Source organism: Podarcis melisellensis, assembly GCF_964234715.1.
Source record: "Podarcis melisellensis genome assembly, chromosome: 8".
NCBI lineage: Eukaryota > Metazoa > Chordata > Lepidosauria > Squamata > Lacertidae > Podarcis > Podarcis melisellensis.
Window position 1 is genome coordinate 79,539,753 of NC_138540.1, and position 27,512 is coordinate 79,567,264.

The 27,512-nt window shown below is 48.1% G+C and overlaps 1 protein-coding gene across 3 annotated transcripts; it reads left to right on the forward strand.

Annotated features, from left to right (window-relative positions):
• The first annotated feature begins 137 nt into the window (after nucleotides 1–137).
• On the forward strand, nucleotides 138–27,137 carry LOC309376117 (basal cell adhesion molecule-like). 3 transcript variants are annotated; one of them, XM_081922310.1, is made up of 9 exons: nucleotides 138–261; nucleotides 9,127–9,274; nucleotides 12,271–12,395; nucleotides 15,362–15,563; nucleotides 18,884–19,026; nucleotides 21,314–21,479; nucleotides 22,706–22,841; nucleotides 23,879–23,983; nucleotides 25,927–27,137. In XM_081922310.1, the coding sequence occupies exons 2-8, from the start codon at nucleotides 9,196–9,198 to the stop codon at nucleotides 23,967–23,969; spliced, it is 942 nt and encodes a 313-aa protein (XP_081778436.1). In that variant the 5' UTR covers nucleotides 138–261; nucleotides 9,127–9,195; the 3' UTR covers nucleotides 23,970–23,983; nucleotides 25,927–27,137. The 3 variants fall into 3 exon arrangements, with proteins under 3 accessions (XP_081778436.1, XP_081778437.1, XP_081778435.1); XM_081922311.1 differs by lacking the exon at nucleotides 138–261 and adding an exon at nucleotides 8,776–8,967; XM_081922309.1 differs by lacking the exon at nucleotides 138–261 and adding an exon at nucleotides 8,776–8,963.
• The last annotated feature ends 375 nt before the right edge of the window (nucleotides 27,138–27,512 follow it).

The following is a 27,512-nucleotide window of genomic DNA, read 5'->3' on the forward strand; positions in this document are numbered from 1 at the left end:
GGATGTCCCTGTTTTCATTGCAGAAAATGTTAGTGGGTATGAGGGTCCCCGTGCCACCAGACTTCCTGAGCCAATGCTTCAGCATCAAACCCACCCAGCCTTTGCCCCGCCCACCCTGCTCTGTGATGTCATTGGGACTCATAGTTTTCTAAGGAAAGGACGGAGCCAGCAGCTGCCCAGCCCACTTGGGGCGCAACAAACCAGTCCCTCCATGTGAAGATGGTGATGGATGGGCCCAGCTTCTCCTTTCCCTCTTAAGCGGTCAGTTTCCTTCTTGCTGTTTGTGGGTAGCCAGGGGATATCCTGAGTGGTTATTTCCTTATAGTGTGCACAAACACAAGAATTCTCATGACACAAAACCACTCTTAAACGGATGTGGCGGCTCACCTCTTGCCGTCTTGACTCTAATAGCTCAGAGCAGAGGAAAACACCTCACACAGGGCTGTGACCACTGTTGTTTTACTATAAAGGTGCCCATATTCATGTCTGAAGCCCTTAAAAAACCGACATCAGCACCAAATACCTGAAAAACAGCCTCTTTCTCTACAGACACTCTTGGGTGTTAAGATTGTCAGAGGTGAGGGGTGAGGGTCCCTGGGCAGTTTTGCCACCCTCAGAAGTTCAGGGGGTGGCAGGCCCAGGAGAGGGCTTTCTTTGTGGTAGCCCCTCAGCTGCAGAATTCCCTCCCCACAAAGGTGAATCTGCCACCTTAGTTATGTACAGTGGTACCTCGGGTTAAGAACTTAATTCTTTCTGGAGGTCCGTTCTTAACCTGAAACTGTTCTTAAGCTGAAGTACCACTTTAGCTAATGGGGCTTCCCGGTGCCGCTGCACCACCAGGGCACGATTTCTGTTCTCATCCTGAAGCAAAGTTTTTAACCTGAGGTACTATTTCTGGGTTAGCCAGGTCTGTAACCTGAAGCATCTGTAACCCGAGGTACCATTGTAGTTTTTGTTGAATGCTAAATATGCAAATATTTGCCCTGGCTGTTGACGTCTGAGCTATATAGATTTGGACCCACCCTAGTATCTCGACTGTCGGATGTTTTAAACCTTTTAATGCTCTGTTTTCTAATCACTGTACTGTTGTTGTCAAATTGTTGTAACCTGCCCTAGGATCTCCTGGTGAAGAGTGTGTGAGAAGGCATAAAAGTATTAGTAATCATCATCATAGCAACAATATCATATTTTATCTTGTTAAGTTGCTTTGATATTTTCTTTTTTGCAAAAACAACAAATGTAAACAACAACAGCAATAATGCTACCCCCATCTTGTAGAGGCCCAGCTTGCCTCAGCCAGAAGTCGGACATTTAAGTTTGTCCATTCCCATACTTTTCTAGCAGAGATTCAGCAGGCATCCTTGCTTTTCACTTTCAGGTGTCTCTTGAAGGCTTTTTTTTTTTTTTTAAAAAAATGCCCACAGGTCTATGCAGGTGTTTAAAAGTTTTATTTCGTTTTAACGATCTTTTGGTATTGCTTTTAAAGTTTTCTCTTTGCAGTACACCTCCCTGATGTCTTACGAGAGGGTGATACTTTCATAAACAAGATAAACAAAAAGACGTATTGCAAGCCCAGTTTTGAAAAATGACTCCGAGAGTGAGCATCCCAGAACAGATACCTCAGAAAAGAGTCTCCGCCCCGCCCCCGCAATACCTCCCACCCCATTTGCTAAAATGGCCTCCCCAAGTAGACCCACCCTTACACCCACTTTCTTAAGGTTTAGGGGCTAAGTTAGGGTGCTTCCATTTGGGCATATTGGCAGAACACGGCTTTTCAGAGCAGGGACCTGATGGGATATTCATATCGCATTCCTGTAATCACTGTTTTATCTGGGGTGTCTCATTGTTATGCTGCTTCTGTCGTTTTTATGATTTCTCTTTTAAGCTTCTAAATCTATTGTTATGGTGATTGTCTCGTGCTCTTTTTTTTATGATGATAATGTTATTTATTATGTTGCCTTACAGTGATTGTTCTGTGTTTTTAGCGTGAGCCGCTTTGGGAATGTTAGCTCGAAATGGGAAATGGGCTATAAATATTTGAAATGATATATAAATACAAAACAGTCCCTTGTCACCAACCAGTGGCCCAATACATTAACAGGGCTGCTTCCGCAAGTCCATGTTGGTTGATCCCTGCTAATGCTCGTGATTTTATTTAATTCATCGTTTCTGCGGCGACAGATGACACAGGAACCTTCGGATTTGTCGGCCGCTCTGATTAGCTTTTCTTGTGTCACAGGGCGGGAATAAAAATAGCTTAAACAAATAACTAAACAAATAAATGGAAGGCTTTCTAGGCAAAGGGTCCAGCTGGAGTAAGTGCCTCCTGTTATCTCTTTCTCCTCTGTCTCTGTCTCTCTATCCTGGAAAGCTTCCCACAGTTTTCTTGGCTTAGTTGACTTTGCACAGATAATGGTATAAAGTTCTTACTGTTATTTCGAAGGAGAATTTAATACATTTGTGCCTTATCTAGCCTGGCTAGGACAAATGCAGTTCCCACGTGGTTATTCTCAAGGTTATAGCAACAACCAAGTTACCTTGTACTTTATAATACTTGAAATAAATGGAAGGAAGTTTCAGTGGTGGTAGGCTGGTAATCTCAGCAACAAAACTCTCATGCTCTCAGGGAAAGGGTCATACAGACCCCCCCCCAAGTGTCCCTATTTTCCAGGGACAGTCCTGGATTTACAGAAGCCGTCCCGTTTTCTGATTTTATCGCAGAATGTCCTGCTTTCCCTTAGGACATCTCTATTTTCCATAGCTGTCAAGCGTCCCTTATTTGGCGGGACAGTCCCTTATCCCAGCGTCATGTCCCGCTGCTGTCCCTTATTGATGAAGGTAAGCTACTGAAGGTAATGGGGCCCTTTCTATGTCCAGCTGTCCTTTGTCAACAACAAATTGTTGCTGTTTTTTGTGTTGAATATATGCTATATGGTAATTTATGGACCTAATAGGTATCTAAAGCCATTTGCATGCAACAAAATATGTATTTTATCAAAGTAATTGTTGATCCCTTATTTTGGCTGCTGATCACTTATTTTCGGGGCTGCTGTTCCCTTATTTTCAAATCTGTAAGTTGACAGGTATGCCATTTTCATAAGAGAAATGTTGGAGGGTATGGAGTTATGCGACACACACACCCGAGCCAAGGAGATAAGTAACTATACACCTTTTAGAAGACATCTGAAGGCAGCCCTGTAAAGGGAAGTTTCTGAATGTTTAATGTTTATTATGTTTTTTATATATGTGGGAAACCACCCAGAGTGGTTGGGGCAGATGGGTGGGGTATAAATGTTGCTGTTGTTGTTGTTGTTGTTAAATAGGATGTCCCAATTTTCATTAGAGAAATCTTGGAAGGTATGGGGAGATACATGTATCTCCACACCCCAAAATTTCTCACACTGCTCTTAGCCCAAAATGGTTGGCATCCAATCCAATCCATCTTAAAACTAGGGTCATATATGTACCATTAACTGTGTGACCTACAGACCTTAACTCACTTTAAGTCCACTTATATCCACACTGTAAGAGTGAAGTAAAAAGCAAAGGTTTGGTCTCATGTCCAATGAGTGAGCAGCCATATATTTACCCAGTTCAGGAGTGAATTACCTGAGTAACCCCTGAAGGCTGCCACCCCCATACACACATTACCTGGGAGTAAGTCTCACTGAACCCAGTGAGGCTGGCTTCTGAGTAGACATGCACAGGACTACACTGAAAAAACATGGAACTTTGCCTACATACGTGTGCCAGCAATTATTTAAGTTTAACTAACTGTGTGGTGTTCTCTTCTCTGTTACTTGAATTACGATGTTGGCCAGCACAGTCTCCTTTGCTTGCATGAGCAGCAGAGAATCTGCAGTAGCCTCCTGTGTGAAAGGGAGCACAAGGTTTCCAGCTGGCTGTTTGGTTTTCAAATGCCAGCCTGCTTGTATTTTGCTGCTCATGAAAATGAGCCCTTCTAGATAAGACCAAGGCCACATTCACTCCATACACAGAAAGCCCTATGCTACCACTTTAAACAGTCATGGCTTCCAGCAAAGAATTGTAGAGGGAAGAACATAAGTTCCAACATTTCTCCAATGAAAATAGGGGCATCCCAAGGAAAAGCAGGACCTTCTGGGATGAAATCAGAAACCAGGACGGCTTCTGTAAATCTTAGAAAATAAGGACACTTGGAGGGTCTGGAAGAATTCCAGGTTTGCTAAAGGTGCGGAGAGAGCTGTTAGGAGACCCCTATTCTCCTCACAGAGCAACAATTCCCAGAGTTCCCTGCAAAAAGGGATTAGTTGTAAACAACTCTGGGAATGATATCTCTGTGAGGGGAACAGGGGCCTAACAACCCTCAACACCCTTAACAGACTACAGGTCCCAAAATTCTTTGGTGGACACCATGACCTTGTAAAGTGGTACCATAGTGCTTTCATCTTATGGTGTGAATGGTCCCCACTATTACATCTAATACAGCAGGAGTAGCCGATTTGATGCCCTCCACATGTTGCTGGACTTTAATTCTCATCCCTGACCACTGGCCATGTTGACTGATGGTTTGCTGAAGGCTGACAACATCTGCAGGGTACCACACTGATTATCCCTATATAACACAGCAATCTCCTTCCCACGGTAGCCAACCAGGTAACTCCAGAAAGCCCACAGCCAGGGCCTGATGGCAACAGTCTTCTCTCATTAGTATTCAGTGTAGGGTACCAGATGCAAAAGATGACAGAGCGCCAGCTTGTCTTGCATGACAAGCTACACCTGCTCAAATTCCCTCTTCGAACATGAACAACTTGCCCCTTCTGCATGACAAGTGACACCCTTTTCAACGCAGTTATTGCAGGCGCAGGAGCACCATCTCGCTTCGGATCTGGCTCCTTCAGCCAAGACTGGTTCCTTTTGCTTGTTGGGTTCCTTGCTTTTGCCACTCTCTCTGCTCTCTAGACCTGCCCCCCCCTGCCTCCTGGTCTGCATCTAGCCTGGCATGCTGCGGGTAAATGTGAATCTCCTTCAAGAGCCACAGAGGGGAGTGACTAGTTAGCAGGGTGAGCAGGTGGCAAACCTTCTGCACAGCTGCTATGGCTGCAGGAGCCTTTTCCGTTTTTGTATCTGGTCACCCTGGCTGCTACTAGGAGAAGGGCTGTAGATCTGTCGCAGGCAGGTTCCACGGTTCAATCTCTGACAGCTCCAGGTAGAACTGGGAAAGATCCTTGCCTGAAATCCTAGCCAGTCAGTGTAGACCAGGAATGAGGAACCTACAACCCTCCTGAGGTTGCCTGACTACAACTCCCATCACCCCCTGACCGTTGGCCATGCTACCTGAGGGGAATTGGAGTCCAACAATATCCAGAGGGCCACAGGTTCTCCCTACTGGTGTAAACAACACTGAATTATACCATACTGATGTAACTTGGTATAACGCAGCTCCCTAAGTACAAGCCTTCTCCTCCCAAGAAGGGATGGGTGGTTTACACAGGTGTGGGTTCATTTGTGTATCTATGTACACATGCCAGAACCGTTTCACCCACAATGTACTATGCAGGGGGGGGGGCTGTGAGGGTTGTGGCAGCTAGACTGGTAACACCGGTCCTGAAAGACCTACATTAGCTCCCAGTACGTTTCCAAGTACAATTCAAAGTATTGGTGTTGACCTTTAAAGCCCTAAATGGCCTCAGCCCAGTATACCTGAAGGAGCATCTCCACCCCTATCATTCTGCCTGGACACTGAGGTCCAGCACCGAGGGCCTTCTGGCGGTTCCCTCACTGCGAGAAGCAGAGCTACAGGGAACCAGGCCGGGGGCCTTCTTGGTAGTGGCACCCGCCCTATGGAACGCCCTCCCATCAGATGTAAAAGAGATAAACAACTACCTGACTTTTAGAAGACATCTGAAGGCAGCCCCATTTAGGGAAGTTTTTAATGTGTGACATTTTAATGTACAGTGGTACCTCAGGTTAAGTACTTAATTCATTCCGGAGGGCCATTCTTAACCTGAAACTGTTCTTACAGGTACCACTGTATTTTTTACAGATGGGCGGGGTACAAATAATTTACTATTATTATTATTATTATTATTATTATTATTATTATTATTATTATTATTTACCTATTGGGGCACGGAGTGAAGTGACTTGGATTCCTGGCTTGGTCAAAGTTTGCATCCCACCTAGAGCATCTGGGTGCAAAAGGGGAGAGAGTTCTTGTGCCCTGAATAGTTCTGATGAAGAGGGGATTTCAGAAGGGAGAGCTTGCCGTGCATGCTTAAACCTGCTGAAGTTTCCTCTACTATGCAGCTACTCTAGGTGCCAAAGTCCTGTCTCCTTTTGCACCCGGGCAAGCTAATTAAGTGGTACACGGCCTCTGAACATGGGAACTCCAAATAACTTTTGTTGGTAAGAACCACAGTCAGACCCAGCCCCATCCCAGCCACCAGCCATCACCTCATCTGGGGACAAAACAGTCCTTGAACTAGGAATGGGGGGAAGCTGTGGACGTTCAGATGCCGTTACAACTCCAACTCCCATCAGTTCTAGCCAGCATGGCTGTCCAGGACCGGGGCAATACTGTATCTTTGAAACATAAATTACATTTCTTAACGTTCCTAAGCTACCACAGCTTTGCTTGTTTCCATAGTGCCTCTGTCCATTAGAGAAAGCTCCTTTTCCTCTAGGACTCGCAATGGGACAACCCTCTGGCCACTGAAGAGTCTGAATTGAACCATTCAGTGACGCAGATCTAGATCAGGGGTGAAAAAGTCATGCCTAGGGTCCAAATGCAACACTCCAGGCCTCTCTGTTTGGCCCTCGGACCAGGACCGGCCCACTTATGAGGCAAGGTGAAGCGACTGCCTCGGGTGGCAGGATCCACGGGGGCAGCAGATCTCAGTGCAGATCTTCATTCCCCCCCCTGTTCCTGACGTAGATCTTCACTCCTTCCCTTGTGGGGAGGAGGGGAAGCATTTTGTGGTTCACATCAGGTGCCAAAATATCTTGGTCCGGACTTGCTCAGGACTCTTTTCAGGTCACATGGCTCACATCCCTTCTCCCCGCTAGACCCCACCCCTCATTGGCCTGTTTCACCCCTTGGGCCTATTTGTCTGTCTGGAATGTGTCCTTGAACTGTGGTAGTGCCTCTTGAAGGAGAGAGGTGTGCGAGCTTGTGTAGAAATTAAGTCTACTGTACGAAGGAAAAATGTGCACGCGCTCCTCTTTTGTCTCTGTACCTGCCCACCGCGGCCATGTGGCCCTGGGAAGGTTCCCCAGAAGAGAATATGGCCCTTGGGCTGCAAAATGTTCCCCACCCCAATAGAGGGTTTTAACTATAGAGACACTAGGGACCAGACTGTACCAGCAATACCACTCTGCCTGAGAATCAGGGGAGCTCTCGGTTTAATACAGAAGCACAGCCCATTTGTGACTTTTCGGTCGCAATGGGCTTACATTACTTTCTAGAACACGACTCCCTTGTTGCGCTTATGATGGAGGGGAACGCATTTCTGTAAAATGAACATGTGAAACACACGGCATCTGCTCCCAAGTACAGTACCCCTGAAGACTGTTTTGGCTCGCCCAGTGTTCAGTATGAGGGGAAAAAAATCGCACCAAGGTCATTCTTAAGAGTCCTTGTGGTCCGGCTGCTGGCAAAAATGTAAGAGTCCTGTAAAGGTTGAGAAGGAAATGTCGACTCTGAAAGTGTTTGTTGTGCGAGGCTGGGGCCAGTTTTACTTTCATTTCTGCACAGCTGCGGACTTTGTTCCCCAAAGCAAAGAAACAACTTAAGGGGAAAACCTTTGTGTGATGTGCGTGCATGAAGAGTCAGGTTGCGCAAAAACTTCAGCAGCTTCCCTGCGGCAAGCGAGGCCAAAGGTCCAAGTGGAAATTCCCCAGGTGGAGAAACCCGATCTTCACATCGCTTCAGGGGTCTGACTCTTGCCAAGATCTCAACATCTCAAGCCCTGAGATTCGATCACAGATTCTGCCCCCCGCCACGCAAATTTTTTCTGCTCTGTTAATCTTACTGCTCTTTGCCCAGTTTTCTTGAGAGGGGCTCTCATAATCAGACCCCCTGTCCTTTCCTGGAGGAGGGCATTCCGGGCCTATCTGCTTGCTCTGCTATGCGAACGCTGCGTCTGCGAAAGTTAAACGGGAAAACAAAGCAATTTGTTACGAGGGTTCGGTTCCGAAACGTGTCCTCCCGCCCCATCTCCAACAGGCCCAGCCCACCCGGGGAATTATTATAGACTGCAAAGAAATTAACAGCCTGCAGTTACAAGAAGTCGTAGACTTTGCGTCGTACCCCCACTCCGTAATTTCCCATGCGGAGAACAGCCGCCTGATCCGGTTACTGGTGGCACCATCGGACTCTCCTGGTGTGTGTACGCGCGTGAGGCTCCCCAAATTCTCAGAGCCATCATGCCCACCCCTAAGATTTAGCTCCTTCTCCTGTCGGCCGGCTGCGAAAGTTGCGGTTGGCCGCAAGAGTAGGAGAGGGAACTTTCACCCACCGCAGCCGCCTTTGCGCTCTGGTGGCGCGACTATCTTCCCCCGCGTCTGCAAGAACTTAGAATTTAGAACTGCGCCTTCGGTTAGGGACGCGCCAGCAGACCAGCTCCAGCGCTGTTGCGCCGGCGGGTGAGTCGGTCCTGGGGCAGAGAGAGACGCAGGGAGCTCTGCCCCGCTACCTTTCACCTCCCGGCTGCCTTCTCTACCTCATCCCCGCCCCTTGCCCCCCCCCGCCCCCTTTCCCGTCGCACTTTCTTTGTGCCTTTCGTGCTTGAACTTCTTTACACCCCGACGGATCTCTCTGCGTGCGCGTCGACGGAGCTGCGTCTTCAGTTCCTCAACTGGCCGCTCCGGTTTAGTTTGTTATTAACTTCTTTCCCCACCCCTTTGGCGCGGGCAAACAAGTACAGAGACGCCTCTCGGTCTCGTGGGGGGAGAGACACACACACAGAGAGAGGAAGAGAAAGGTTGGTGCTTGGTGCGCAGGGGAAGCCGAGGTTGGGGAGACGGTTTGTTTCTGGGGTGCAGCCAGAGCGCCCCACTTCCTTCTTCTGTTAAGCGCGTCCGGTTTCCCACGCGCGGGTGCGAGGCTGCTAACGCGGTGGCTTTCTCGCTTCTTTTTTCTTTAAGAGCGAACCAGGAAACGGAGGAGGGAACTTTCTCATTACCCAAAACAGAAGGCAAGCAGGCAGCAGGGCGATGATGGCGCAGTTTCAACAGAAGCTCTTCTGGCTGGTGGCGGCTGGCCTGGCCGTGACCCTGCGCACCAGCCGGGCAGGTGAGTCTAATGGCACAACACTCACGAAAACAAGGAGCCGGTGCGGAATTCACTTTGTTGGCCCACCTTTTAAAACTGAAAAAAAAAACTGCCCCATGCTCCTGCTGCCCCTTTGCTTTGAGAGGCCACTGTGGTAGGGCGGGTGCTTGGCATGCAGAAGGTGTGGGGGGTGTTAATCCCTGGAATCTCCATTTAAGAGAGCGGTTGATGGGATGTACATGTCTGCCTCAGACCCCAGAGAGCTGCTGCCAGTCGGAGTGGGCAGCGCTGAGTGAGATGGACCCATATGTAGCAGCTTGACATTTTGCAGGCAAAACCTTTTGATTGCTTCCTGTTAACTGCAAGTATTATTCCACACTGTAGTTTTGGGAAACTGGACTTGTTGCACAAGAGCACTAATCTCATTTTAAGTTGTACAACCTGAATTTGCCGGTGGGTAACCAAATCCAGCATGGAAATAGTGAGCGCCTGGAAGCTTTTCTGGCTCGATTTCTGCATTTCACATTGTTGCCGAAGGCCTTGTGAGAAAGAGCTGGCAATCTTCTTTCCCACTCTCACAAAGCTTTAGCTCTGCTTCTGTGTGGTAAGACCAGTTGGGCTGGGAGATCTTGTGAGGCAAGGGAAGAGCCAGTCCACCCCAGAATCGGCATCAAAAACAGAGTTTGTAATTAGTGAAAGGATGGCGAGAGGATGAACAAGAAGTGTTTGGTTGAGCCAGCTGTATGGTCACCTGCACACTGCTGCCAACACACTAATGCGTCACGGCGCACAGTTTGGAAATCTCCGGTGTAGCGGCCAGGAGACTTAAGACACACAGCATACCTTTAAAGCACATTCAAAGCACTATTCCCCCTGAAGAACCCTGGGAAACGTCATTTGTTAAGGGTGCTGGGAATTGTAGTTCTGTAAGGGGCAAACTACCATTCCCAGGATTCTGTTGTGGTGGCGGGCAGGGAAAAGGCCTTTGAGTGTGTTTTAGAGGTATGGTGTGTGTGCAGATTGTGCTACGACTCAGAAAAGTCCACTTTAATCTTAATAATAATAATAATAATTTTATTATTTATATACCCATAAACTCTTTTGACAGCTTTTGACAAGCCAGCCACTGTTACCACCCTCTCTAGAAATTTGTGGGTCACTTTCCTTGCAGGATTGTTGTAAAGATTACAACTGGTTGCAAACACTAAATATTCCTGAAAGAGATTTTTGGGCTCAGGCCTGCTTGGGTGCTTGTAGACATGTGTGGGCTGGCTTAGGGTTCTTGGAGAACGGATCTAGGAAGTGTATGCAGAGTCAGGCCATCTGTCTGTCTGTCTCAGTATTACTCATGCTGACTAGCAGCAGCAACTGTCCACACTTTCTACAGTGGTCGTCTTCTCTCTCTGCCTGACTTTTGAGATACCTGCAACCTTTTGCATTCAAAATGCCTTCTTAGCCGCAAGCTGTGACCACATCTTTTCATAGAAGGTGCTCTGTGCATGCTTGTTTTTGCCCCCTGGGTTGTGTCAAGGGCCTATGGGACAAGTTCTGAGGTTGAGCCTCCGCAGTCAGTAAGATTAGGAGGCAGTGTGGTGTAGTGGTTAGAGTGTCGAGCTAGGATCTGGGAGAGACCAGGTGTTCAAATGCCCACCTGGCCATGAAGCTCACTGGGTGTCCTTGGGTCAGTCACTTGCTGCCTCTCAGGCTAACCTACCTTACAGGGTTGTTGTGGACATTAGAGGAGAACGGGGAGAGACATGTATGCCACTGTGAGCTCCTTTGAGAAAAAGGGTGGGAGAGAAATGCAGTTAATAAATAAATGAGATATGGTTTGGCGAAAGGGACACAAAGATGTAGAAATGTTTGCATATATATAAATAAACATTTTCCTTCCTAACTGAAAGCACTAATCAAGGCTGCTTAAGACATTTAAAGGTTTCAGTTTCAGTATATATCTCAAGCGTGAAGTTTCTTGGGGGCAAAGTGTTGACAGTTAAAAACCTAAGCAGAAAAACAAGCAGAAAATCAGCAATTGAGGCTGCTCAATATATTTAAATGTTAGTTTCATGATGATGATGATGATGATTTTAAATTTGTACACCACCCTTCAGCCAAAGATCTCAGCGTGGTTCAAAGAACAGAAATACAAAACGAAAACACATCATAAAGACTAGAACAAATCCATAACCCCTCTCCAACCAAAATGAAGGACACAAAAAGCTTTTCAGTGTAGAACAAAAATAGAATGAAAAATGGCCTTTAGCAACAAATAAACCAAGAAAGGAGCCGACCAAACTTCAAGGGGCAAGGAGTTCCATAATCTCCCTCTCACCCCTTGTATCCAGACGCATTTCGACCCTAGGTGGGACAGAAGGAACCACCTCTCCTTCCTACCTTAAGAGAGCAGGAAGGATGATACAGAATGAAGTCCACACCAGACATTTAAATCACTGTTATGCTCCCCCACCCCACCCCATAGGAACTTGGGAACTGTAGTTTGTTGCAGGGACTGAAAGTCTTTAGGAGACCCTCACAGATCCACAATCAACTACAGTTCCCAAGATTCTTTGGGGGAAGCCTAGGCTTAGATTCGCCATCCCCAAATGTACAAGGATTACATAACATAATCTCTTCTTCGTGTGCCTTATCCACGAAAGGTCCGGAGAGTGTCAACACAAGAAGGGGCCTTTTCTGCAGTGGCTCCCCGTTTATGAAATGCTCTCCTGGGATGCTTTGCCTGGTGCCTTCATTATACACATTTAGGCACCAGGCAAAAAATTTCATCTTCAACCAGGCCTGTGGCTGACTGACATGCCCTTTTAAATGTGCTGTGGAACAGAGGACTATTGGTTTGTTTCTGTTCTTATTTTTGACATGTATTTTATTTTGTTTTGTTTTGTATTGTAATTTTGTGTTGTGGGTGCTGGAGCTGATCTACGCAACGAGCTTGGGGGACCCATTGGCTCAGAGTGTGGGTGGCGGCCTCTATCTCACGCCATCCCCTTTTATAATTCCAGAGGTCTCCATCGTCCTTCGCAGCGACCAGGAGGGTCCTGTCCTTGAGGGCGGGAACGTGACTCTGGAGTGCCTGGGCAATGAAGGAGAGGAGATGAGCGGATTCACTTTCCAGAAATACAGCAAGGTGAGGATAACTTCCAGATGTACGTAATTGCAAGACAAAGCAGTGAGGAGGGAGATGAGCAGCTTGCTCAATAGGGGGCGCTGTGCTGCAGTTGTGGAACATTTGGTTGCAAATACAGTCATACCTCATGTTACGTTTGCTTCGTGATACGTTTTTTCAGGTTGTGTCTCTCGGTGACCTGGAAGTAGTGGAAAGGGTTACTTCCGGGTTTCGCCGCTCACGCATGCGCAGACATGCAAAATGACGTCACGTGCATGCGCAGAAGCGGCAAATCACAACCTGTGCATGCGCAGACGTGCCACTGCGGGTTGCATTCTATTCATGTTGCGAACGGGCCTCCGGAACGGATCCCGTTTGCAACCAGAGGTACCACTGTAGTACAACGGGCAGCACCCAGAGGGGTGTCCAAAGTTATTTCCTAAGTTCAAGTGTGCGTGCTGTTGCTTTTCGGCATCCAAAGTGGGCCCCATCCACACACAGCGGAGGAGCAATGCAAGTAGGACAAGTGGCTGAAAGGTTTGCAGAAGTGGAATGTTGTTGTTTTGAAAAAGCCTAGGGCAGGAGATGGGGAAATCCCAGGGCAGCGCAAGGGAGGCTGAGCATGCTCTGTGCTGCGGCTGCCGAATGCTGACTCACTTGTGGCTGGAGATAGAGATAGAAAAAAAGAAACCATAATACAGTGGTGCCTCGCAAGACGAAATTAATTCGTTCCGCAAGTTTTTTCTTCTTGCTAGTTTTTCGTCTTGCGAAGCATGGTTTCCCATAGGAATGCATTGAAAATCAATTAATGCGTTCCTATGGAGACCGCTTGCCAGGCTGGCGGTGCGGAGAAGGGCTTTTCTCCCCACCGCAAGCCTTCAGGACAGGTACGGGAACAGAGGGGAAGGGCTTGGGGTGGGAGGAGGGTTTTTCCTCCCCACGCCAACATTCAGAACAGCATTCTGAAAGTTGGCGGTGGCAAGGAAAACCCTCCTCCCACCGCAAGTCTTCAGGACAGCCATCCGAAGGCTGGCGCGGGGAGAAGGTCTCTCCGCCCCACTGCCAGCCTTTGGAGCAGCCTTCCGAAGCCTGGCGGGGGGGAGGAGGTCTCTCTGCCCCACCGCCAGCCTTCGGAGCAGCCATCCGAAGGCTGGCGGCGGGAGGAGGTCTCTCCGCCCCACCGCCAGCCTTCAGAGGAGGTCCGAGGACAGTGGGGAAGACACGCTGCGCTTCCCCGCTGTCCTGGAGATTTCCCTATGGGCTTTCGTCTTGCGAAGGAAGCCCATAGGGAAATTCGTTTTGCGAAGCTCCTCCAAAAGATTCCCGAGAACGATAGTTTACCCCTTGTGGTGCTGCAGTTCCCTGCACCCTTAGCAAACTACAGTTCCCAGGATTTTGGTGGGGTTCTTTTTGAGGGGGTGTGGTTTGAATGTGTGGTGTGTGCAGCCTTACTAGTAAGGATTTGGTAGGATAAGAACCATGTGATAGGATGGACAAGTATATTTCAGAATTGGTCTGGACCCAGTTTCGTTGTAGCAACATCCCTCACAGAACTTGAGAAATTGTATATTTGCAATGCGGCTGGTAATCACTTGTCCCAGAATCCATACTCCTCTTTGAACGACGGTTCTTCCCTACCCACATAGCTGTCAACTTTTCCCTTTTCTTGCGAGGAATCCTATTTGGAATAAGGGAATTTCCCTTTAAAAAAGGGAAAAGTTGACCGCTATGCCTACCCAGCCCACTCAAGTCTCTTGGTTCGCAGCCCCTATAGTGAAACAGGTTTGTTGTGTGAACATGCTGTTCATGAGGAGGAAAGGTCTTTAAAGAAAGGCTTTGCTAAACCCAAGCTGCTCACATGTAGACCTGAATTAAGAGTTCTGGAGGAGGTATTTTATGACAGGTGTTTTGTTGACTGGAGAGGGAATGGGAGGCTGCTCTTAAGCAGGATTGGGAGGAGATGGGAGAAATGGGGAGGCCACAGCTCAGGATTAGGGAGTGTCCCGGGAAAACAATAATCAAGACCACCAAGTGGCCACTAGGGGGCACTGTTTCTAGGAAGTAGAACCATGCCCCTGCAGCTGCTGGGAGTCAAGATGGCAGCAATTAGAGCAGGGATTGGGAGCCTTTGGTCCTCTAGATGCTGTGGGATGACAACTCTCTTATTTCCTGGCTGCCTGTTGGCAATGCTGGCTGGGGCTGATGTGAGCTGGAGTCTAACATGTTCTAGAAGGCCACAGATTCGACATACATGCCAGGAACACTGTTAGAATTCCTGCTCTGTGATTGCAGTCATGGGATTATTGTCTATCACATGACGGTGTATGTTTTGGCTCCACAGAGTGGGAAGTGACGGAGACAGGATGTTTGTGTTACTGTGTTCCATGAAGTGGGACTATTGTCCTTTGTTTTTTCTCTTTGCTGTCTGATGCTAGAGAGAGAGGGAGCCATGTTGCAGTGCTCCGTGTGTGTTTATATGTAAATAAAGTAGATTAGCCAAAATGCTGAGTTGCTGAGGTCTGTTACACAAGTTGCGAAGACTCTGCCAATCCCTAAGTGTGCCGATGTCTGTTGGCAGCGATCACTGTGATGTTCGGGCTGAAGAAAGCTTTGGAAGCTCCCAAACGATCGACCAGGAGGGAGAGAACATGTCAGTTGGGCATGTTTCTCTGCCAGGGTCCTACTCGAGTGTAGGACAAGCTCCTGACAACTAAAGGAACCTTAGTTTTGGCTCCTCCCAGTGCACCTGCTCCGATTGCCGTGTGCCACCCTAGACTCCAAACGCAACGCTTAACAATGGTCAGGTCTCCAACCAAAATGCCTTAACGTTCACTGAACGGCCCCAGAGTGCATTTAAGCCCATGTCGGTGTGGCTTGAGTGGGGTGGTGCTCGGAAGGGGACTTGCGCCGCCACCAGTTGGCATTTCAGGTAGCGCCACCTTGCAGAGGGCATTGACTAATGCAAGGCATTCTTCTCCCTGTTGCAGTGGCTCCACTCCTGGATCTCCCTCGACAAAGCCAGCGAGATGCGCTGCTGGTTTTATGACGTCAGCGTCAGCTACGACGACGGCCGCCTCCAGCTGACCATCAGTGGACTGAAATCTTGGCACGCCGGACCCTACCGCTGCGCCGGCTCCAACGGCACCAACAATGCCTCTGTCTCCAATGAGCTGGACCTGCAGATGGAATGTACGTGGGAAAGTTTCTTCTTTCCTCTGGCTCCTAGTGGGTGATGGAGAAATAGCAGGTGGGGAGGATTAGCGGGGCTGCCTTTGCAACTGGTCTTTGGCAATCTGTAGGTAACTGGCAGGAGTGTAACCTCTTGCAGGGACTGTTGGTGCCAGTCCTGCCCTCGCTCCCTTAGCCACACACACCCCAGCTGTGGCCATGGCCTTTCTTTGTGGAAGAGTAATAAAGAAGAGCACTCCTGAGCACCAACAAAGTGCTTTCTAAATTATCCTGAGCACATGCAACCTGTCAACACACATTTAGAATATGAACGCCACCAGCATTTCTCTCCCTAGGACACAGGAAATGCTTAGCCCTCTTTTGACGGCATCCTGAGCCCATAAAATATATCAAAACTCTTCTTCTTCTTCTTCATGATCGCTTACATCACAGGGGTGTTATTATTTTATTATTACTTATTAAATTTGTATACAGCCCTATCTATACCTGTGGATCTCAGGGCGGTTCAAAACATAAAACCACAATATTATATATTCATTCAGACCGTATTTTCATTCATATATATATATATATATATATATATATGCAGGTTTTGGTGTCCTCGGGTGTCTTCCCGTGTAAAAGTTGGGGTGTCTAGGCGACGTTTCGACGAGGTCTCACTCGTCATCTTCAGGCTGGTGCTTTCGGCTTCTTGTTACTGGAACAGAGCAGGATCTCAGTGTTTGAGTTCCTATAAATACTGTTGAGGGGGTGTGGTGTATAGCCTCCAATGTTCTGGGCAGAGAGGAAGTTCCCAGGCTAGTGTGCCTTTTCTTCTTTTGTTCCTTAATTACTTGAGGGATATCTTGAGTGATTTCTTGAGTGATATCCTGAGTACCACTTAGGTGGGTCATTAGGTGTGGATTAGTTGCTAAAGTCTTTGTGTCTTGACCTCTTGAACTTTGTGAAGAGTTTTTCTGAGAAGATGGCTGTACTGCACTTAGTTGTGCTCTGGCTTGGCTTCGTGTATAGGGGCGAGCTGTGGTTTTGTGGCCTGTGTCACACACACACACACACACATATATATATATATATATATATATATATATATATATATATATTCATTCAGACCACAATATAAGAAAAACACAAAATACATCATAAAAATGACAATGAAATCAACACAACACATCTTAAAGGGGCATTAGATGTCAATCAACCCAAGGCCTGGTTGAAGAGGAATGCTTTTGCCTGGCTCCTAAAAGTGTATTATGAAGGCGCCCGTCTCAGCCTCCCTGGGGAGAGCTTTCCACAAATGAGGAGCCACCGCACAAAAGGCCCATTCTCGTGGTGCCACCCTCTAGACTTCTCAAGGAGGAGGCACATGAAGAAGGGCCTCGGAGGATGATCTCGGGGTTCATATGGAGAGAGGTGGTCCTTGGGGTATTGCTGTCCTGAGCTGTTTAAGGCTTTATAGGTCAAAACCAGCACTTTGATCTTGACCGGAAACTAATTGGTAGACGGTGCAAGTTGCAGCAGTATTGGTGAACTCCAATCCCCCATCAGATTACTTGCCCCACATATAATGCCCCCTCAACTACTTCGATCTGTGGAAATGACACATTTACAAGTGCCACATGACATTCTGCACTTGCAAGGAGCTGATCCTTCGGTGTGGTGTCACCTGCCCTTTGGGACACCCTGCCCACTGATGGCAGGTGACTTCATTGGGCTGCTTTTGGCGCCTGCCCACAACGTTTTGCTGAATCGAGCGCATCCAGACATGTAGATTTGGCATGTATTTTAATACGCTGATTTTATTTCCACCGTGCATATTTTTAAAACTGCTGATCTTAAATACAGAAAAGAATTAAGCCAGCTTGTTTTTAAATATCTGGTTTTTATTGGCAATCCTCATGCATGTTTTATGCAAACCACTGAAGAGCTTTTGATGATTAAGTGGTACAGAAATCCTCTTTGAATAAAATCAGCCCCATACGGCGTGGTCAGTGATGATGAGAGGTGATGAGCCCAACAACATCTGGAGTGCCAAAGGTTCCCGAACTTTGGCTTACTGCGATACCCTTGTGCCACAGCGAGAGTCTGTTCTGGTGCTCTGTGCCTGCTTGATTTAACCACAGACTGGTGCATGTGTGCGGGTTTGCAAATTCTACAAACTTTGGTCCCAACGGAACAGTAAAGGCAGCGGCTCATTACCCACGTTCTGTATTTCTGGGCACGCATGACCTGTCATCAAATGACAGCACATACTGAAGATCAAACCTTCAGGCATGTTCTGCATGGGCCGTCGCAGCTCTTAATGGAATGGGGAAGCCTTTTAAAAGTTGTCTCTCACAATCTAAAACATCTCTCTGGGGCATATCTCTGCAGCAGACTTTTTTTAAAAAACAACAACAACAGACATCACCTTCTTCCCAAGGAATCCTGGGGAACGTAGTTCTGCAAGGCTTCATTAGCAGCACCCTCGTTAAAGAGAAATTCATAGGATTGAACTAGGCAGGAGCCATAGGAAGTTATAGTGGACCTAAAACGTATCTTACGGAACTGTTTTAAAGCATTTTGATATAGCTACTCACTTTCATGATTACTTTGTACTCTTTTTCTTTTGTTGTATGCTGCTGCCCTGGTAGTGTTTGTTTGTTTGTTTGTTTGTTTAGTGCCACATTGGCATATACAGAGTTTTTATACGTAGATTCTATCAGCAAAGCTCAATCAGCACAAACTCTCGTTTTGCATAACATGCACCTAAAACTCAGTAAAGAAGGGGTGAGGGAGTAACTAAAAACATCAAGAAAGAAAGGAGAGAGAGGGGAGACGATGACGACTAAAGAAAGGCACATCTACTTAAGCCTCTCCTCCTGCTCATATTATTTTGCTAGGGAAAAATGAAAGATTTAAATGGTTAACCAGGCTTGGAATTCCTAAGTTTATGCCTTCATATAAAAGTTCCTTGAACCCGGTCAGGCTGGAGATATTTATAGCAAATACTTTGAAATTGTGATTATGGAATATTAACAACAACAACGATAAAATATCAATAATGTGTCAATATTAGCCCTGATATTTATTATTTATTTTGTTGAATGTTTATTCATTTTGTTAAATCTGTGTTCCACCCTTCATTCAAAGACCACAACATATATTACCTTTTAAAAAATGTTTAACAGTTTAAGCCAATCAATCAACGCAGGTTACTTGTTTACTCAGCAGCAATAGGATCTAGGTGACAAAAACCCAGGGATGGCATTATAATGATGATGATGAAGATGGTGATGATTACTATTACTACTACTATTATTAAAATCTCTCTCCTGCTCCAGATCTGCACAGCATCCTCCTTGCTCGCACAAACACCTGGTGTGGGACAGTAGGAGATTCTGTCACGATGCTTGAAGGCAGCGACTTGCACCTTCGGTGCTCTGCAGGTTCTTCAAAGCCCCCGCTCTACGAATGGACCCGAGAGGTGAGAAGACCTTTAGCACTTTAAAGCAGGGCCAGGGAATCTATCTCTGCCAAGGCCCGCTGGCCCGCAAACCAGTTACTTATGCGTTGTAAAAGACATGTTGCAACTCCTAAGAATAATAGCTCAGGGCTGGTTGCCAGGTGGAGAGCAGTGCATCGATGAAGCTGCCAGCACCTTCGCAAAGCTAAGCAGGCTCCGATATGGTTTCAGATTGGATGGGCGACTGCGCGTTGAGATTCCTGCATTGGGGTGGGTGGGCTAGATTACCCTCAGCTCTACAACTCTGTGGCCCCTTGAACCCTTGGCTGCTCCTATTGGGATCCAAGAGGAGGCCTAGCCAAGAATGTGCGGTTGGGGCAGGGCGGGGGCGCTTAATGTAGGGGAGGGGAGTGCCAGGGCACATGTGGGGTGCACCAACTCCAACCCCCAACCCATGGGCGTTCACGGGGGATTTTTCCAGCGGAGGCCAAAGTAAAACACTGAATGTTGGGAGCCAGCTAGTTTCTCACTCAAAAACTGTGGAGAAAAGTGCCTGAAGATTTTGCCTCATATCTCAGGTTTTGTAAATTCTGTAAACTTTTTTTTTTTTAAGATTAAAGGCTGGCAATTATGATTTCTATTGGGGGGGGCAATTGCCTGTTGCATGCATATAGGTGTATAGGTGTGCCTCAGCCTTCCTTTGTTGAGCAGGAAAGCGCCTCATAAGGATGGTCAGCCTGTCAGAAGCTGCTTTCGCACCCAGGCCTTTAAAGCACGTGGCTTCCCCCAAGGAATCCTGAGAAGGCATAGTTTGCCCCACTTCCCAGAGCTACAGTTCCCAGCACCTTGAGTGAACTACGGTTCTCAGGATTCTCTGGGAGGGATCCATGTGTTTTAAAAGTACGATGTGGGGGGGGGGTGCAGCCAGACATAAGTTTGTTCAGGTTGATGCACCCTGTTGGGTTTTGTCCTAGGTAAACAGTGTGGCTACTTAGCAACCCTGGAGAAAGGAGTCATTTCCCCCCACTAAAAGTGGGCTTGCAATATCCTGACCCCTCTGTGCTTGGAAGAACCTACCCGCACTTTCATTCCAAGGCAGTCCAATGAGATTTTCGCCCCACAGGGAAGGAAGGGACCCCCCAGCCCAACCCTCCAATACATATGTCAAATGTTTGCCCCTTTTCTTCACAGACAGGGCATTTCCTGGAATCCGCACCCCCCTACACACACACCATCATTCACTGCTGCTGAGGCAATGTTTGTCAGAAAACCAAGTCCATTGTCTTTTTCCACCCTTGCCTTATTTGCACTTCCATAGTTCAATGATGACGATGGAGAGTGCTATTAAAGCCATTGTGCAAACGCAGGGGAAAGCATTTCAAGGTGAAACCGGCTTCTTGTCCAAACACAGTGGCTTTCCACCTGTGAATTTTGCTCCTTCGTAGTCATCTCAGCTCCCCCTTGGCCCTGTGCCCATGTTAGCGTTGTGAGGTAAAACGCAGGTCCAGGAAACCTACATTTACCTCATCGTCATAACAGGCTGTCCTGCTCTCCGTTAACAGGACTCACCCCCCAAAATCACAAGGTGAGGAGAAAAGTATGGGTTGTACATATTTGGGGATTCGAAGATGGATCCCCAAATGTGCACGGTCAACATTTCCCCCTCACTTTTTTGGGGGGTGGGGGGTGAGTCCAGTAAGCAGACATTTTGTGCTGAGGGGAGCTGGAGGGGAGGGATACACTCCTTCTTAGAAAGACAAAAGGGCTGTCTCAGTTAAATCCTACTCAGGCTGGGCCTAAAGTTAGTCACGTCCATTGTTTTCAGTGGGTCTACTCTGAGTAGGACTAGCATTGGCTGCAACCCAAACTTCTACGTCGTCATTCTCTGCCCCTCATCTACTAGGGCGCCTGCCTCCTCAGGGATACCCCAGCCCCTAAAACTATTACACACACCCTCAAAGTAAAAAACACACACTAATTTATTGCAGAAGAGGGGGCGGGGGACGAGTGCAGGCAGCATTTGACTCAGGTGTTCCCAGTGTTGTTAAAGGGTGTGTGTCAACAAATGTAAAGATACTGCAATAACTGATAGGCAAGTTAACCTTTCTGTTTTTTTGTTGTTTTGTTTAAATGGAATAACTTTATAAACCTATTGCACTCAACTAGGATTTAGGTTTTCACTGTTTAGCATCCGCTTCTCTTGCCGTGCCTAGTTCAGTGCTGAGTTTGCAAATGGCTGAGGGCTTGGATCTTTATAAAAGTGCTCATAATTTTAACAGGGTTTCTTTCCCCCCCCCCTCCCTTGCAGGGAGACGACTGGGTTCTGGTCTCCAGCGACTTGACGCTTTCCAAGGTGAACCGGGAGCAAGCCGGGACCTACACTTGCCGGGCGCAACACCCCACCTTGCCCCAGTTGACCAAGAGCAAGTCGATCCATCTGTATGTGGAGGGGAGCGAGCGCGGATTCACCCTCGGTGAGAACAACCCTTTGCCTGCACCCACAGGAGCCCTGCCTAAGCCCACGTTTCGGAGGGCGAACTCCAGGCACCCCACCACCCTGGGCTGTGCCACCCACTTTATTCCTGAAGGCAGCTGTCACCTCCCTCGTCAGGGACCGTCTTCAGTCTTTACCCCCCAAGTCCTCTTTCTCAAAGAATCATAGAATTGCAGAGCGGGAAGGGCATGGAAATCCCTGAAATGCAGGAATTCCCCCTTTACTAATCCAGTAGCATCACGAACTGATACAACCATAGCCCAGTCCCAAATGAGTCTATAGGGAAGGAAAGCCCTGCTCAGTTCAAGGGGGCTTCATCCCAGACAATATGCACAAGGAATGGGCAAAGGCATGTCTGCTGACAGGACCATTGGTAGCTGCTAAGCCACAGAAATAAACCGAGCCTCCATGTTTGCAGCTGTAGCTAGTTTCCCCAACACAGAGACACAGAAAGTGTGGTTTCTAAGAGGAGTCCACACATGTCACCAACCTGCAAAAGCAGGTTCAAAGGCATGGGCAGAGTAATGTCCAGGTGGACATTATTATTGTTAGTTTTTTTTCTGGGGGGAAAACTCACCAAGAAGTTTGTTTGTTTGTTGGGGGCCCAGTCACAGTGCCACACACCCTGCCCCAGGCAGTGGCTAAATGTAACATGTGATTAATAAGCTCAATGATGTGATTAATAAGCAGTCAATGATCAGGATTAGAAAGGGCCACAACTTTATGTGATGATTGATTTTTTTTTTGGCTCAGGCATTGGGTGTAGGCATTCCAGCCTCCAGACAAAAAAAATCATTATTTAATTTTTAAAAGGGACAGGAACTCAGTTCCCCTGAGTTCCTGCTAAAAAACCAGCAACCTTGGTGATGATGCTTACTACTACTACAAGTCCCCTCATCCCTGACTGTTGACTTTGCTGGCTAGGGCTGATGGAAATTGGAGTCCACCCCCATCCAGACGACCACAGCTTCCCTTGTCCTCCTTTTCTAAAGGGCTGCTGGTCAGAGGCAGCAACACGTCTGAATGCCAGCCTCTGGCAACTGCAGGAGAGGAGGGCGAGTGCCCCAAGTCCTGCTTACCACTTTGCCACGGGCACCTGATTCACTACCAATAGCCACTGGCCTGATCCAGAAGGCCTCTTCTTGCACCCTCCGCTGAAGGTGCTGACCTGGCTTGCCTTTGTCGTGTCTGCCTTGTTCCCTGCAGAGTCCGTGCTGTCCCTTAGCACCCCAATGCTGGCCCTGGCTGTGGCATTGCCTGCAGTGCTGCTACTGCTGGTGATCTTGGTCTTCGCCTTCCTGATCCCCCGGCATCGGGCAGCTGCCAAGAAGAAAGCCGGCCTGTGAGTACTTTGCGGGGTTGTATTGCTGGGGGAGCTTAATGGTCTGCTGTAACCCTGTTGCATTGGGTGGGTGGGGTGTTAAGTAAAGGTAAAGGGGACCCCTGACCATTAGGTCCAGTCGTGGCCGACTCTGGGGTTGTGGTGCTCATCTCGCTTTATTGGCCGAGGGAGCTGGCGTACAGCTTCCGGGTCATGTGGCCAGTTTACCTTCCCGCCGGAGCGGTACCTATTTATCTACTTGCACTTTGATGTGCTTTCGAACTGCTAGGTTGGCAGGAGCAGGGACCGCGCAACAGGAGCTCACCCCGTCAAGGGGATTCGAACCGCCAACCTTCTGATCAGCAAGTCCTCGGCTCTGTAGTTTAACCCACAGCGCCACCCGCGTCCCGGGGATGGGGTGTTACTTCACTGTTAAAGCAGGAGCAGGGAACAGATCAGGCTGAGAGGGTCTAATGTCGCAGCCAGCCAGCCATCTCTCTCTCTCTGGTACCTGGGGTTTTCCATCTCCTTAGCCAGATCCTTCTCCCCAGGCTCCCTCAAATACTTGCACCCCAAGTATTTGTGCATGGGTGGAATGTGTCCTTGATTTCTGATAACGCCTCTTGCTTGCCTCTATATGGAGCACAGAGAGGGGTTTGTGTGTATCAAACCTTTACACGCTGTGCAAAGGTAGCTTTTACTTTTGTAGCTCCACCTCCTTTTGCCTCTGGCCCCACCCATCTCTGGTGTGCTGGGAGGAAGGAAATGTGGCCCTTGGGTTGAGAAAGGACAGCTCAAGCACCTTCCTCTCTTCCTGGCTGTGCAGATAATCCAGTTGCAGCCCAAACGGTGGTGGTTTCATTCTTCCTTCCTTGGGGCCTCTTGCGATTAATTGGTTCCATTAATATACACATATGGACGAACCTGTACGTGTAGAATGAGCCTGAAAGATGAACCTCCTCCACTGGACTTTTGTGTCACTCTATGGCAGCTTAATTTCTTATCAAGTGATGGAGAAAATGAAACCTGAATGCTACTGTCCACCTTTGTCTTTCCAGGGAAGACTCCGGCCAGCGTACCCCAATCTACAAAGGCAGCCTGGAGTCTGTGCCTTCCTCCGTTGGAGATACGCATCCCCTGGTGATGTAATAAAGAAGACACAGGTCAGCAGAAGTGCAAAGGATGTCTGACGCCATCCCCTTTCCTGTCCATGCCCTTCCTTTAATGCAAAGGTCCAAAGTCCTGGAGGGGCAGGTGTTTGCCTGTTTTTGATGACTCCTCAGTTCGGAATTCCGTAGGGGATCTAGAAAGCAGCGCAAAATCTGGGGTCCTCCTGAGAATATTTGCAGCAGTCGGCCTCTTGGTCATTTATCAAGGGCAATCTGTCGTGGCATCCGTATAAGAGCTGTGCAAATGCTCCCCCGTGTGGACACAGGAGGGTAATGCAGGCACAGGTTTCAGGGAAGGGTGAAGTAGGAATGGCTGAATCGGCCCGGTTTGGTTTCCTGTCGTTCTGCCGCCCTGCTCCTGAATTTCCCCCTTTTCCATTTCTGCTAGAACACTTTTTTTAAAAAAAGAATCCCACATGAAATTCATATGCATTTTCAATATTATTCCTCTGGATATACATATTTTTGTGTAGGCTTATCTCTTCAACTGCGTCAAAAATGTGGAGAAATTCGCTTCACGTATTGGTTTGGGAATTCCATTTCTGTCCTAATCTCCAATTTAAAGACCAGTTGGCCGGCCCTGCCATTAGAGTGAGGCAGTCACATGGGGCAGCAGCTGCTGGGAGGTGGGGCAGCAGCAAGGGGTCGGAGCTTTGTGTGCCACACAACACCCCCACCCTCGACCCACTAAGCCACCCTCCTGCCCTGAGGTGTGATAAGAGGAAACCATCCCATTGTCAGCACTGAAGTAAAGTTCAGTTTCCAGTCCAGTTAGTTCTGTACTTGGCATGTTGTTCGTCTCAGGTAGTTAAAACATCTCAGGCCTGTCCTCCTGAGTATGGCTTGGGCAGACAGATATAGTGTATCGTGCCCTGTTCTTTCTCCCTCTCCACTGCCCCAAATCTGCCTCCTGAGGTGCTCACCTCAGCTCGTCTCACACAAGGACTGCTTCATCCCTGCGTGATTAGCGGCACTTGCCAGAAATCCCGCCCCCCCTTATTTCTGTAGAACCGTTAAAATATACAGAAACCGTCACCTCATATGCAGCTGTACTAAGATGGATGCTGCAAACAGCCCAATCCGTAACAGCGACTTTAGCTTAAAAGACGTGCACTCACTTACCACGTTGCTACTTAAAATATCACTTCCTTGGGGTACCTTTCCTTACCCTCCAGCTCTGGTTTAAATATTTAAGCAGCTGACTGGATGCAGCTGAAGAAACAGATCCAGAATAATAGGAGAACCGGAGATGTAATGAAGGACTGCTCAAAATTAGGGGAGTCACTTTAGAGATGGGGGAAGAGGTCTATAGCAACATATGGCTGTCGTTGACTGTTTTCATTCTCAAGCCTTGTGTGAGTGACAGGACCAGAGCTAATTTATTTTTTATGGGGAGGGGGTTAAAAGGAAAAAAGGTGCCAGTATTTTTACCTTGATAAAAATATTGTAGGTCCCAGCATAAAATGGCTACTGTGGACAGCAAGAAAGAGAAGCCGCTAATTTGTACTGGTCATAAAAGAAACACCATCACAAAAGAAGCCCTGAGTTTAACCCACACTTCTTTTTGTCCTGCTTCTTTTTACCTGGGAGAAAACCGCTCTTTAGTGCTCAGTCAGAGCAATTGGCAGTTCAGATTTCCCTTGGATTGCTGTTTGTTCCGATCAATCGCTAAAGAGCGGGCTTTCCCTTAGGAAGGAGCGAGGCGAGAGGGAAACCTCTTGGGCCTGTGTGCTTTCTAAGCATGCCACAAAGGAAAGTGTGTGTGAGCCCCATGTGGCCCCCTAAGGGAGAATGCCCTATTTGCCTGCAGTTGGTTGCTGCGGTTCCATTGGAGAGGGGAGGTGCCACTCAAAGTGGGGTGGAACTGTGCCAATGCTGTGGCTCAGCCTGCAGTCGTAAGATTTCACAACATCCTCAGCTCTTTTCTTTTCTCCTAGGGTGAAATGGATCTCCCTCCTTTCTTTTGTCACTTTCAAGATCCAGCTTCTTCGGAAACTATGGGATGGTGGCGATGCTAACAATGTACAGCGGTTGTTTTTGTGTATATGTTTGGGGCAGTCATTGAGTTGTTGTTTTTTGGAAGGAGGGAGGTTGGAGCTATCGAGACCAAAAATGTAAGGAGTATGGTGATGCTGAAGTGTGTATGAATCCCCCCTCCTCTTCCTGGGTTACTTGCTCTTTGTCTGCAGTTCTCCCCTTCTTGAGGTTGAGATGTTCTTTTCTGCCAGCGGACTGTTTTTCGACCTCTTGCTTGTCCTCGCAAGTGTTATCCCTTTCCAGTTCAGAGGGGCGCATGCCGCCTCGGAAAGCGGTTTTGCTTCCGGTCGATTGGCGAGAGTTATGCTCAGAGCCACTGCAGAAGATCTGTGCCCTGCGGGATTTAAAAACAAATAAACCTGGCCCCTTTGCGTCAGAACTGGCCCCCTAGTTCCCACAGACTGTTTCGCTTGCTGAGAAGGAAAACCGGCACAAGAGTGGGGCTAAAATTTGTTTTAAGATCCCACCCAGGACAGGAACGTCCTGGGCCCCTTGGGGAGGAAAGGCATGATATAAATTATATATGTAATATAATATTAAGCTAAGTTTAACCGCTTTCTAGAATCCCCAGCGAGCAAAGAGGGGCTCCCCTTGTTTCTTCCTTCCAAGAGCTCTCATCCTGGAGTCTTGGGGGCACCTGCCATTGCTGTTTCTTTATCTCTTTCCGCAGCAGACTCTGGATTTCTGCCTGACGCTGCAAAGAGCAGGGCGAAATAATTAGTAGTCACTTTGTTCCTGTAGTGATTGTTGAGGAGTTCTCCCACTTTGGGGGAGGGAGGGGGGGTTCTGCTCCTTGCTTCGAAACGTAACCCCCGCTCAGGGTTCCTTGGGGTCCTTCCTTTCCGTGCCTTCCTTGGCCTCCACTGCAGTCCTGCACCAAAACGCGCGGAGCCTTCTCGCTCGAGCTCTGTGCTAGTTCCCAGACCAGGAAGCGGCAAGATGTGCCTCGGAATTTCAGTTTTTCCTCGCTATTATTTGCATGCTAACATGTGGGGGGCGGGTTGTAGAGAGGAGTGAGTGTATATCATGCTTGTCTCTGCAGCACGCAGTTTAAATGTCCCCCTATCCGGCACTTCCTTTCATCAAAATAAAAAATAACAAAATCTTGCAACGGTGGCTGTTTGGAGCGTGCGGCGGCGGGGTCTCCCCCTCCCCCTTTTATCACCAGTGTTCTCCATGGGACCCAGGGGAGATATAAACCAAGCCAAGCCACGGACGGGCACGGCTTCTCACCACTTCTTCCAGAACCAGAGCCATAAAAGGCCTCTCTTGGAAATTAAGTCCTTGTAAAAACACCACCACCCCCTGTGTCTGCGTATAGGTCAGAGGCGGAGGCTGTACATCACGCAAAATCGGCAGTCAACACATTCACCCTGGGCAAAGGGTGAGCAGGATGGTGCAGTGGCTGCAGCGTTAAGAAACCGACCTGCAGCCGGCTTTCTGTGGTTGTACGACCGCGGCTGTTTTTCTGCTGGGGCAAACTAGC